This window comes from Sciurus vulgaris, assembly GCF_902686455.1.
Source record: "Sciurus vulgaris genome assembly, chromosome: 3".
In the NCBI taxonomy this organism is placed as follows: Eukaryota; Metazoa; Chordata; class Mammalia; order Rodentia; family Sciuridae; genus Sciurus; species Sciurus vulgaris.
The window spans coordinates 58,811,133-58,824,996 of NC_136463.1; the positions used below are offsets into that span (position 1 = coordinate 58,811,133).

The 13,864-nt window shown below is 47.7% G+C and overlaps 1 protein-coding gene across 2 annotated transcripts in view; it reads left to right on the forward strand.

The window, feature by feature from the left end:
• The window catches only part of WSCD1 (WSC domain containing 1), a 46,208-nt gene that overhangs the window by 15,608 nt on the left and 16,736 nt on the right, over positions 1-13,864 (forward strand). For both annotated transcript variants that reach the window (XM_079135005.1, XM_079135006.1), the window contains 3 exons: positions 965-1,079; positions 2,601-2,785; positions 7,299-7,420. In XM_079135005.1, the coding sequence (XP_078991131.1) occupies positions 965-1,079; positions 2,601-2,785; positions 7,299-7,420 (422 nt within the window). The remainder of the gene's footprint in view (positions 1-964; positions 1,080-2,600; positions 2,786-7,298; positions 7,421-13,864) is intronic.

Here is a 13,864-nt window from a genome sequence, read left to right on the forward strand (position 1 = left end):
ATGCGATGGCATGTTTGCAAATTTCCAGCGTTCTGTCCTTTAAAACCCTTGTGCGGTGCCTGTGGTGTTTACCTGCCCAGTGCTGCGTTTGCATCGTCCTTGTCATCTCTGGGTTGCCGTGTGCATCTCTGGGAGGCTTCTCCTTCCCTTAGGGAACAGGGCAGGCTGCTACGGACTCCCACTGGTGTGTGCAGAGATGACTTCTCATGGAGCTGTTCCCCAATGTCCCCATCCAGGGATGTGCTGGAGTGACCAGAGTAGGCTCTGTAGTCTCTTGGTCTCATGGATTGCCACACAGGACACTTATCTTACACTCTAACAGATACTGCTTACACCAGCCATGGATAGCAGATTTTATTTATTTTTTTTATTTCGTAGCCTTTTTGAAAACTCTTCTTTATGTAACTTAATGTCAGACTTTCCCTGACTACTGTCTCCTTTCTGGCTCACATGGAAGCAGCAAAACTTTCTCTTGGGACCTTTTGAAGGCAGAAAGGCCTCTCTAAGCCTAGACAAACTAAGGATGGGGAGAAGAGGGTAGGGGCCATGGGAGATCATTAAATTATCCAACTGTTACATGCAAATGTATACATTATATATGCATATTGAATTATCACACTATAATGTACAATTAAAATCATAATGATGAATAAAATACAAATCCACACGTGGGCATTTAAGGGTAGTAGAGAAAAGCAGTAATCAGGGTGATGCCAGGCTCCTCACAGGGCTGTCCTGGTGGACAGTGGGCCACTAAATAACAAGGGACAGGAAATGAATGAGATGGACATGTCCAGAGGCCCACTTGGCTCCTGCTCTGAGGGGAGGTTGGGCTGCAGCCCTCATCCCCTGCTTTTCCCTGGAGAGTGCCTGGGCCAGGCAGGGCTAGAGACCCCTTGGCTTTTCCTAAACTTGGGCCCATGGTTAGGACCCTCCCTTGCTGATCTCATCCTCCCTTCTGCAGGAACCTACCTTGGCTGCTTCCGTGACGAAGGCCAGGAGAGAACTCTGAAGGGGATGGTGTTTTATGACTTGAGGAAGATGACTGTCACCCACTGCCAGGACGCATGTGCTGAGCGGTAGGTGCTGGGATGCTGTGCTGTTGACTCCCCTGGAAATAAGGTCAGAAGAGAGTCCCAGAATGGGCGATGCTGTGGCTGCCAGTGACTGTCATAATGTAATTAGACCTCAATTTAGCAGGCCCCCATCATCCAGAAGAAAGGTCACTGGCAGATGGCATGGGTTCTGGGTCAGTGATCAGAGACCTGGCTTCTAATCCAGCTGTGCCGGGGACTTGCTGAGTGATTTTTTTTTCCTTCCCTGGGCCTCCATTTACCCATCTTTAAAAAATAAAATGAAAGGCTTTAATCTCTATTTCTCCAAGGACCTTTCCAGCTCTGTAAGCATAAGTGTTTCTATTTTGTGTTTATAACAAGTTTTGCTTTTTTGGATACTGCCAGCTCTCTTAGTAGTTACCAGACATCTGTCACGTGCCAGGGAGGGTTCTGACCATCAAGGCGGTCCCAGTCCACTGTGGGTGTGTGCATGTGCAAGTGTAGAGACAGGCAAGACGGCATGAGAGGACAACTTCATCTCTTTCTATCACCTGAGATCCTCTTACAATTTTTGTGTCAGGTAAAGCCCCACAATGCTCCACTAAGTAGTAATTATCCCCTTTTACACATGGAGGAGCTGAGACTGGAGAAAGACAGGACAAGGCCCTCCTGTGTGCCATGCATTTTGCAGCCTGGATAAAGCTGAAACTGAAGATGGCACAATCTCATTTTAGTCTCCTAACAATGAAAGAAACTGAGACTTGGAGGTAGGAAGTGATGTTCATCATCTCACAGCTACTAAGTGGCCAAAGGGGGACTAGATGATTCAGTCTGGGTTTTCCGTCTGGGGCTTTTACACCAGGATCCACTGAGAAGGGAGTGTGAAAACACTGACCACTTTTTGTAGTTGCAATCCAATATGAAACTTAATATATTTCATTTCTAATCTTTTTTTGTCTACAGCTGTAATTACAACTGAAGAAAAGTAGGTAAAGAAATGATGGTGCAGCAGTCCCATTTATAACATGACAAGTGGCAGGTGCTTCAGGCCAGTCTTATGTTGGGACTGGGGCGAATTTCAAAGTTTTTGAGTTGTTGGGCAACTATAACATTGGTAGCTTGACATTGTCTGTGGTGGGAGTATTTACACCACAGAAATGGGCAAGCACTGCATATCAAGGTGTTCCCTGTACCTTGTTAAGAACTGGGTTCCCAGCACATGGCTGATTCAGCTCCATTATATCTTATAATATGACGGTACTAAAGCTCAGGGTTGGGGCGAGACCAATGGGGCTCATTTCTTACAAAGCGAAAATTGTCCCCTAGACTTACCTAGATGATTTTTAATTCTGGATGAAGACTGGTTCCTAAGGCCAGCCATAGGCTGATGGCCATCACCCCTGCCTCCCCACCCAGATCTACCTCAGCTTCACGTCCAACCCTTGTCTTGGCTCAAGGCCCAGCTCTCATTGCCTGACCGAGACCTTCTTGCAGTTAGGGCTCTGGGCCAAGGTCTGGACTCAGCCAGACTCCATCTCCCTGCAGGTCCTATGTCTATGCAGGCTTGGAGGCTGGTGCAGACTGCTACTGTGGGAACCGCCTGCCAGCCCTGCGTGTCGGGCCAAAGGAGTGTAACCAGGAGTGCAAGGGGGAGAAGGGCACTGTGTGCGGGGCTGTGGACCGGCTCTCTGTGTACCGCGTGGATGCACTGCTGTCCAGCTCCAGGAAGCGTAAGTGTGCCCGCCTCTCCCTGAACTTTTCTTGTGCCACATGCTCCAATTGCCCCCTACCTGTAGCCCCTCAGCCTCACTATATGGGGCAGATCCTGTGTCCTCCCTTCTCTCTCATCTTCATTATATATGCTCCTGTCACAGTGGGCTTAAGCGTCCATTGAAGACTTAATTGCTTGAGTTCATGACTGAGACATGCCTTGAGGGAGAAAAGGATTAGGAGGCCTAGATATGTCTCATATGTGCTGTGTGACCTCAGATAGACATTTACCCTCTCTGGGTTCCAGTCTACTTTGTAAACTGCCTCTGAGGAGACCTAGATCTCTAGCAATAGGGTAGACCAGACAATCTGAAAGTTCCCTAGCTAGAAAACACCTAGAAATGTTGGATAAGATTAACGAACATCATTTTAAATGGATAGCTTAACTAGTAGGAAAGCAAGGCAATCCCTGGGACCACAAGTGAAGAGGAAACTAAGAACCACAGTGTAGGAGGAGGAGATGCTGTTGTAAAGCCCTGGGTCTCAGTGCCCTGGGTCATCAGTCTTGGTAGCCATAAGATCTAGGATTTTCCTAAGCAGAGCAGAAAATGAGGTCTTGGTCCTGTCATACAATAGGGAATTGGATTAAAACTTCTTCATAAAGTGAAACTCAATTTCCCTGAAGTACAAACCAGTGGAAGTTTAGATGAAAAAATAAATAATAAATCACCCTCCAGTTCAGGGAGCTAGAAAGAAAGTTTCTCTATTTTAACTTGAACTTCAGGTGAAAATAAACTTTTTCTACAAACTCATAACTATAGTCCTGCATTTGTGTAAGTTTTGGGGTTCAAATTTATTCTGTCTGTGTGTTCAAAAATTCTAATGTAAAAGTTGGTTCTGGGATGCATGGAGTATCTGGCAGAGGCAAATACAAAGTCTTGAAAAAGAGAGAGAGAGAGGGAGAGCACTAGGTCATCACTCAGAATTCCCAAGGTAAATTCTCATTGAAGATGAGTATATAATTCAGAATTACAGAACTCAAGAGGAAATAATCAACCATGAGGGAGAATAAGCTGATATACCAAACAATAAGAATTTTAAGTAGAGTGCTGTCAAGTAGAAATAATACATGAGGGGGCCCAACTAGATGAATTTGAATCTCAAGGTTGTCCTTATTGCAAGATGATGGGTCCCAAATCTACTTAATCTGATTACAAAAGACTCCTCTATAAAATAACAGGGTTGCGCACATTCACACATGCTGGGGATCATCCTTCCTATGACTGGAGGGCCAGGCTGGGAAGAAGTGAGCCTTCTCCCATAGCATGGGTGGAGACTTACCTTACCACTGGCCATGGTCTGCAGATCATAGTGGCACAGCCCAGCATCCAGACATGTTGACACTGACACCATCTGCCTCTGTCCCTAGTCCCAGGAGGCTGATGGATCAGTTCAGGAATGAATAGAACTCAGGAAATGAGGGGTCAAGTCAAAATCTAAGCCTATAGAGGGGTTACTGAGAGGATTCTCCTAGCAACAATTGAGTGTTCCAAGCAGTTCAGATGCCCATCCCTGAGAACCGTAGTGAGCTTAAAGACCAGCCCCAGACAGCTTGCATGGGATCAGAGCATAGGGACAGCAGCCCAGTGTTTGTCCCTGACAGCTGGAGGTACTCGGGTGCTTCTTGCATTCAGACAGGATGTATCTGGGAGCCAGGAGGGCCAGACAGAGCAATGGGCACAGGGCAGAAAAACTGACAACCTACTCTTTAGCTTAAGGCTCCACTAATGAGGTCATTAGCTCAACAGATGCTCACTGGCATCTACTCTGCACCAGGCCTTGACCTGGCACAGGGGTTTGCCCCATCACCTGGACATCCACATGGGCTTCCTGAGGATAATGCTGCCCTAGGCTGGCTTCTTGGATTTTATATCTTTGGGTTCAAACATTAGCCTGACCCCTTACCCTTCACCTCTGACCCCCAGCAGAACCAGACCTGTATGTGAACTCTGGGCTGTACCACCCACCCTCCTCTCTGCTGTCACTGTCTTTTCGAGACAGGCGTTTTATTTCTGTTGTCCATTGGCTAAGGGGCAGATGGCCCAGTCATTTGGGCCAGCCCCAGACCTTAAGTCGGCCAGAACTGCTGTCATGGTTCATGTTGAAAATGGTATCAACACCTCCCCTTTGGGAAGGCCGTGGAGCCTGTGTGGTTGACCCTTGCCTTCCCACTCCCTTTTTGAGAGGACAGGCTGACAGGATCTCCCTCACAGGTGATCAGGTAACCACCCATTATAACTTGCAGCTTCTGATTAGTGAGACCCATGGACCAGCTTCTGGGTTGGAATTAGGGTTTGGTCCTGAGAAATCATTCATGTCTCCCCCTTGGTGGCATCCTTCTGTCCTGAGTGGCCCTTGGGCTCTCACCTAGAGAGCAACAGAGAGTCTGTGGAACAGGCTGCACTAGGTGACAACCTACCTGATCAGAGTCGCATCTAGAGGCAGATGATGTGACCTTCTCCTGTGACCCATGTCTTGCTCTCCTGTCACAGTCCATTCAGTCCCTCATGTGCCTCATCCCACTCAGCTCATTCATTTACTCAGCTCTTCCTGGTCGCCTGCTCTATCAGAGTCAGCTGGCTACAGTGAGCTCAAGGCGACCAGAAGCAGTCTCCCTCCAGGAGCTCCATTCTGGAGCTCTTCTGGCCTGCCCCCTTGCTTCCCTGTCTGTGACCTGGGCACTCACTAGAATGCTGGTCACTCTGTCTCCCTGTGTCTTCCTCTCTTACTGACTCCCCTTACCACGTCCCTTGAGCCTGGCTCCCTGTGCCTGTCCCGCCCCAGCACCCAGTCAATCTAGCCGTTGGTTCCTTGGGGGCCAGCCATGCCACTGGACAGTCTTGTGGGTCCAGGGTGTGCCTCACCCTCAGCCTTGACATACCCAGGGCAGGCATGTGGGTGAGGGAAGACACAACCCAGCCATGTGGTGCACTGTGCTCCTGATAGCCAGCCTCAGCTCGGTGGATGTAGGCAAGGAAACAGTCTTCAAGCCTGTGACACAGCAGAGTTGCAGAGCTAGTCAGGAGCAGTGGCTGGCCATGAATCCATGCCTTTGGGACTCTAAAACCCTCTGCTTTCTCAGCATCAAGCCACTTAACTGTATCTGTGCCCTACTAGGTCCAGGTCCTGACTTTCTGACCACTGCTGCTGTGGTCAGCCAGGGTGGACTTCCAGATCCAGGGTTTGATCCTGCTTTGGCAGTTTTGCATGGAAAGAGCTCTCTGCCATGGCTAATGCTGATGAAAGGGTTTCTGCTACTGGTCAAGAGATGTGGCAGGTAGAGTAATCTGGGAGAGATACTGAACCCTGGGAGACCTTTTGTTAAAAGGAGTGTGGGATGAGAATCAGGATGTCTCCTAGAAAATTTTTGATGAGTTTGGAAGAAATAAGAACAGTTGGTGTCAGAACATTCCAGAAGGTTTGTTCAGCACCAAGGGAGCCAACAAAGGAGCTGGGCTTTTCCACCAGAAGGTCTAGAGAACAACTTGGCAGGAAGCTTTCTTTGTGACACAGGTTTTAGGAGTATTCCTAGAATTCGGGTGGGAGTTTAAGATCAGAGGGAGGCAAAGCTTGCTAAGAAGCAAAGCAGCTGTGTGACCCCAGTGGCTGGGGGGACCCAGCAGGATTTCACATTTCCAAATCTACTTTTTTTTTTTTTTTTTTTTTTTTTTTGGTGGTGCTGAGGATCGAATCCAGGGCCCTGTGCTTGCAAGGCAAGCACTCTACCAACTGAGCTATCTCCCCAGCCTTCTACTTTTCTTTTAATGCATGTACTCAGAGGGCTATGAGTTTTCCAGAATATGAGCTTCTTTTTTTTTTTTTTCTATTTTTTTTTTTATTGTAAACAAATGGGATACATGTTGTTTCTCTGTTTGTACATGGCGTAAAGGCATACCATTTGTGTAATCATAAATTTACATAGAGTAATGTTGTTTGATTCATTCTGTTATTTTTTCCCTTCCCCCCACCCCTCCCACCCCTCTTTACCCTCTATACAGTAGTTCCTTCCTCCATACTTGCCCCCCTCCCTACTCCTAACTCTAACCCTAACACTAACCCTAACACTAACCCTTCCCTCCCCCCCATTAATATGAGCTTCTTGGGTCACCTGTTGTAGATTCCAGCATTTAGTAAATTCCCAGCCCAAATGTGTTGAAGGAAGGAGAGAAGGAAGAAAAGACAGATGGACACCATCTGCAGAGATCTGGTAGAAGCAAAACCTGTGCTTAGCAGTTTCAGCCAAATGGTCCATTATCAGTGACCCTGGGCAACCAAGGTCCCACACCTGGTTTCTTTCAGGATCTTGGCTTTACCGCTTTCTATCCAGGACATTCTCTCTGCCTGACTTGCGGTCTGCCCCTCCTGAGTATGTCTACACCTTTCTCAGGATCCCAAGTCAGCATTTTCCTTTGTGACAGGCACCAGCAACTATGGACACCATTTCTCACCACAAACCCATTTCCTTTCCCACAGGGCGGACTGCCACCTACCGAGGGTGCTTCCGACTGCCAGAGAACATCACATATACCTTCCCCACCTCCCTGGTGGAGGCCAATGTAACCGTGGAGACGTGCTCTGGATTTTGTTCTCAGAAAGTAAGATCTGTCATAATGTCACAGCTCTTTAAAGATCCAGTATGTATGGTGGTCTGCAGAGAAAGAGCAGGTGCCGGTGCTGAGCTGCCCTTGTCGGCTGTGGCCCAGGTGGGAGCTGAGGAGCAGGGCGTGGGAGGGAGGCAGGCCATGCACATGATGTCATGGAGGATGCCGGCTGTTTGAGGCCAGGTAGGGAATTGTCAACAAAGGCTATAAAGCTGAACGGAATGTGTCTTTTTGGATGGGAGCTCTGCACAAGTGTCAGATGTTAAATTGACTTGGTTTGGATGCATGAAGACGCTGGCTCAGGACTTGGGGATAGCTGATGGGTTTTCTGTTGTTTGTGCCGATGATGTTGGGCTGCGAATCTGACTACAAGGATTATAGTCACATCTGCTTCTTTGGTTGAACCCAGATTGAGGAGCAGAGGCTGATTCTGCTAGCACTGGGCCAGGCACTAAAAGCCACTGTCCCCACATTGTGTGGTAGCTCAGGAGTAGGGGGAGTTGAACAAGGGCAAATGGGGCTTGCAAAAGGCAAGACCACAAGTGTGTGACAAAAAGCTGGGAGACTGTCCAAGAACACTAAGGTCTTGGACTGGGATCCAGGTGCTTCCAGATCAGGGTGGCTACTGTGGCTCTACAGTGGCTCTAATTGGTAGTGGGCTGGGAACCAGGGCTACACAGATGTGCTGGGGTTCAGTAGTCTTGACAGGACTGTGGTACTTTCTACATAATAGAATAGAGCTAAGGAGAGAGGAGGGCTGTTTTAGGCAACTTTTTCCTTGCTGTGAACTGAAAGATCTGATAAGAACAACATAGAAGAGGGAAAGTTTATTTGGGGCTTGTGGTTTCAGAGGTATCAGTCCATAGATGGCTGACTCCATAGCTCTGAGCCCGAGATGAGGCCCCACATCATGGAGGACAAGCACGGTGAAGAAAAGCAGTTCAGGACATGGCAGCACAGAGGCAGAGAGAGTGCTGTGCTCACCAGGGACAAAATATAAGACCCAAGGGCATGCCCCAGTGACCTACCTCCTCCAGCTCCACCCTGTCTGCCTACAGCTACTACTAGGTTAATCCATATCAGTGTATTGACCCCCTAATTAGGTTACAACTCTCATAACCCAGTCATTTCACCTCTGAATATTCTTTATTGTCTCACACATGAGCTTTTGGGGGACACCTCACATCCAAACCTAACAAGGGTCTTAACTAAGATGATGATGATGACAATGACAATCAAGAGAAGGTAACATTTACTGATCATTTATTTCATGTCAGGTACCATCCCAAGCACTTTATGTGGCTAACTCATTTAATCCTTGTAACAATCCTATGGGGTGGTACTAAGATTATCTACATTTTACAGGTGAGGAAACTGAGGCAGAGAGCTCAAGTAGCCTGTTCAAGGTCACACAGCCAGTAAGTGGTGGAGTCTGGGCCTGACATCAGCTAGCTTCACAGTCTGCTGGTGGTTCAGTGGTATAAGGGGTGGGCTTCAGTGAAGCAGATGTCATTGGACCTATATGAGCACATCCTCTGCTGCACCCTACCCCACCCACCCTGGGAGCTGCCCTCTTCCTACTTCCTATGTTCCTCAACTGTCTGGAGAGCTTCCCACTGAGGCTGGAGAACAAAACTTCCACTGGTGCTTCCCTCTTGTCCAAGAACATCCTTTGAAGCAGCTCTACTATGTCACCAGTGTTTCCAAAGCCACTGCCAAGGATGTCTTGGGCATCGGAGTCCACAGGACATAAAGCACCTGCCCCAAAGGCAGTTTATTGATTTGTAGACATCTGATCTGGGGACCTCTGGGATGCAGCATTCTGGGGGAGGCAGTAGGGAAGCATGCTCAGCTGCCAGCTCCTGCCTGTACCCACAGGGGAACAAACCACCCCCTCAAGGCGAACGTCATATCTGCAGTTCTGAGTAGTTCCCCAGAGAAAACCCTCCATTGGAATCAAGGAACTGCACTGGTCATGCAGGCTGAGGCTGGCCTCTCTCTGTTGGCAGCCCTGGAGGGTTCCTGCTGAGGTCCAGGTGCTCAGTCCTCCCAGTGGCTCTGCTGGGGAGACATTTTCCTCTCAGTTTGCTGCAGAAGACGGTGCAGCCTGCAGGGTGGGAGTGTTCACACACAGGCACAGAGTGACTGGCTTCACAGCCCCAGCTCCTTGCTGCCACTCTGCATAAGTGGCAGAAGTTATGAGAAGAAACAGGAGAGGGAATGGGCCGTCACCACGGCTGTGTGCCCTGAGCACTTCAGATGGTTTGAGTGGATAATCTGTTCAGTAACACAATGAAAAGATACCAGAGGGCTTAGTGGGGAAGCTCCTCACTCCTGAGTTCTTCCACTCACTTCCTTCCTTGCAGGCAGCCCACAGCTGTCCGCTTTCTGAGACTGAATATTCAAGCAGTTGCATCCTCTTCAGTTTCATTACAAACCCCCACAAACGATTCTGCAACAAACCCGTTCCACTGGACAATCCATCTTCAAGATTGTTCCATATCAGCAGAGAAAGTGATTTCTCAGTCTTTTTTTCCCATTACCCAGAAGGCCTATAATTTATTTAACCAGTCCCTGACTGTTAAACATTTAGGTTGTTTCTAGTCTTTTGCTATTACAAACAACACTGCGTTGACCATCCTTAGGTCATTTTGTCTGAGGATTCTGTAAGGAAAAAACAAAAAAATCAAAACAACCCTAGGAGATGCTGCATTCCGGAGTGTGCCTATCATTTTAGTCAACTTTGACAAGTTGCCCTTAGCAAAGGTTGTATTAATTGTATCCCCCTTCCAGTGATGTGTGAGGGGAAACATGCCGCTCTTATAACCCTCATCTTTGGGAAGGATGGATTCAGATCCTAGGCAGATGCCCAAGGAGCACCACCCATTGGGCAGCCCTTCAGAACCCAGAGAGTTCTGCCTTGTGGTTATAGACAAGAATTTAAAGATCTAAAACTCTTCAACTTCTATTTTCAGCCTTCCTTCCTATCTACTGGCACAAATCCAGATTGTACAATTTCACAGTGGAGCATGTGCCAAAAGATACCCGCAGGCTCTTGGGATCTTAAGCCATTTTGTACCTTAGCACCTTGTCCAACTCCCTTGTGATACATTTCAAGGTCCATTTACCTGCTCAGCTCTGGCACATGCGACCAGGAATCATTCAGGTCAGACTGTATGGAAAGGCATCCAGTGTTCTCCGAAGAGGCCTGTGCCCTCAGGGCGTGCAGCATTGGATTCTGTGTGATGGTTTCTCCCTCATCCGGCCCATCTGTATTGTCGGATGGGAGGGTGGGTGTTTCCTTGGGTCCCATTGTTTAGAGCTGCAGGATTTTGCAGCTGTAGGAAGAGTCACTGTTTCCAGTTTTAGAGTTGAAAGCCGGTCTTAGTAAAAGCACATTTAGTGAAATTTGGCAAAACACATATGCTGATGTTTACAGTGGGTGAAGCCAGGTGCTGGGTGCTGGCAGAGTCTAGTGATCAGTGATAACTGGCCCACTCATCACACCCGGCTCATGTCTAAGGAGGGGCTGAGACGGGAACTCAGGGACTCACTCATGGCAGAGTAAGACTGTGCTTGAAGCCAGTGAAGGAAGCTTAGAGGGAGGAGTACCTTGTGAGAGGTGGCACCTGTAGGGTGGGACCCTGGTGATGGGGAAGCAGCCCAGTCTTGCCAGAGTATAGGGTTACCTGGGGTGGTATGAAATGTAGGGTGGGAACAGGTTGCAGAGGACCTTAGATGTCTGCCTTAAAGAGGCTTTTTTTTTTTTTTTTCTTTTCCATTGGGAAAGAGGGAGCTACTGTTGGTGTGGCAGGGAGGGAGTGGTATGACTCACATGACACCTCACAGGTATAGGAAGATTATTCTGGAACAGGGAGAGGCATAGAGCTGATGAAGGAGGGAGTAGATGCTACAGGAGCAGAATCCACGTGAGATATAGGAACCACCTGGGAAGATGTGGAGGCATGAGGTGGGGTGGGAAAACAGATCTGGCCAGTGAAGAAGGGGAATTTCCCTTGGATCCCTCTAGAAGGCAGCATTCCTTAGAGACGCTTGACAAAGCTGCCATAGAATTCAACCAATGACCTGGCTGTAAAGTGAGGAATTCCAGGCAGGGCATGAAAGGTACCCAATATCCCATATCCCAGTATAATCACCATGGACCCAGTAGAATCAACCTTTGGTTCCCAGGCCAGTTGTCCCTGCTCCCTTGTCTAGACCTTGGGTGTTGGTATAACTCAGACTCAAGCCTTCTGGACTGTCAGCCCCTCAGCCCTGCAGATTCCTGGTGGGGCTTTACTTCACCCTAAGCAGGGTGGGGGCAAGACTGACATTTCAGGTTGGAGAATTCTTTATTTCAGGATCTACCTGTGCGTTGGAGGATACTTAACAGCATCCCTAGCCCTTACCCATCATATACCAATAGCAAATCTCCCTTCATTGGTGACAATTTAGACTCTAGACATTGCCAAAGGACCTTGGAGGGCAGAGCATCCCTAGTTGAGACCCATGGCCTGTTTGAATGTGTTGGTTAGCAATGCCCAGGCCTGGCCCACTTTCCCACAAGTCTGAATTCTGCCTCCAGCATTGCAGTTTGGGGATGTGAACTCAGTTGGAAGTTATTTGACCTTAGTCTCTGCAAGGAATTGTTTCCTCTCTTCCCTCCTGAATGTTGAGAATGGTTAAAGAGGTGCATTCTGGGATGGCTGGCTGTGCTTTCCTGTTCTGAGGGCCAAGTGCTTTTCTCCAGGAAGGTTGGTGGTCTGGAGGCTTCAGGACAGTCCCAGTGGAAGCATTATCTCATGCTCATTTGGCCAAAAAGCAGGCTCAGGTGCCCTATGAGGTAGGAATGGCTAAATTATGCCAGGGTCATACCATGGTCTATAATAGAGCCATTGAAAATGTTTCCAGAGACTTTTCTGAAGGAAATGTTCACAGCAGAATGTTCAGTGGGAGTGGGCATGGGGACCAGGGGCTTAATTGAGGCTGGCTGGGCAGTAGGGCTGCTGGGAGTGACAGATGCAGAGGTGGGACTTGGAAGCAGAAAAATGGGGAGCCCTCCTTACACCACCCCCATTTTTGAGCTACTCTCTGAGGCTTATTTGTGACCCCTTATAAAAATCTCTACCGTTTTTTTGCTCATTGGTGAAAATTGATTTGGGGAGTTCCAGGAGCATAGTTGAACAAAAAAAGGAACATTTGGGGGCAATATGAGCATCTTAATGATCTGATTCCCTGCCAGCAAGAGAGACTTGACCAGCATAACGTGTTTTTAAAGCCTCATGAAATGATCCTGTCTAATTTCCAGAAGATCATATTGGAGATGGGAGGAAATCTGCTCACCCTCATTCGCCTTCAAGATCCTATCATCTCCTTCATTGAGATGCAAAGTGCGAATGAGCAGAGGGGCAGGTAGATATTTGCATTGCTACCAGTTCCAATCTGGGGTAATTGATTTTGAAGCCTGATATTTGTCAGCAAGCAGATAGACCAGTTGCAGGAGTGGGTGCTCCAAAATGGAGCTGGTGGGTGAAATCTTGCACCCTTTGCAAACAGGTCACCAAGAAGGGAGGCTTTACTAGCTATTAGGCCTTGGGAGCTGAGCTTTGTTCTCCTGCTGTTGCTGGTGGCTATGTTGATAAAGGAATGGGGAAGGGAGGTAGAAAGGGGTCACATTTTTCTTTTACCCTCTTTTAGCCTCTTTTGGTATCTAGGTTCTGCTTGCAGAATATTAATCACCTGGTTGTTTTCCCATTGACATTTCTTCAGGGGTTTTTTTCTTTGGCCATTTAACGGTGGTGCTAACAGGGCCCCCTGTGAACTGGAAAGGCATGTGCTCATAGAAGCCTTCTCATTCTCCTCTAGATAGCTGCTCTTGCTAAATCTATGTGGATCTGGGCAGGTACAGTTCATGTGGGTAGATACGTAGTCTCTGAGGGGCACCCCATCTCACATCTTTGCCAAGCGGGGGGGCATTGAGAACTGATACCTTGATATGAAGAATTTTCCCTTGTCGAAAGGTTATCTTGCCAATAGGTGGCTGAAGTAGCACTTTGGATAAGTCCACAGGGAAGCTATCAATATTGAACCTTGGGTGTGCTTTTAAGAACAGTGGTTTGTTTTTTGGAATATCTATTTTAAGGAAATTTGGGAGTATAAAAATAAAATACAATTCACCTATAACTTTACCACATCAGAGAAAACAGCTACCATTTTACAGCCTTTTGGTCTTTTATTCTAGGTATATGTATAGGGAATTTGCTTTATGAACATTGACTCTTCCCTCCTTACATCTGTTCCTTTTTCTTGTTTTATATGTCCTGGACATTTTTTATTTTTCCACACTTTGCCTTCCATGACTGCATGCATTCTACTCTCTCCTGGCGGACATCTAGACATTTAGTTCATTTCCTCTTTTCTTTTCCTTTCCTTTTTTTT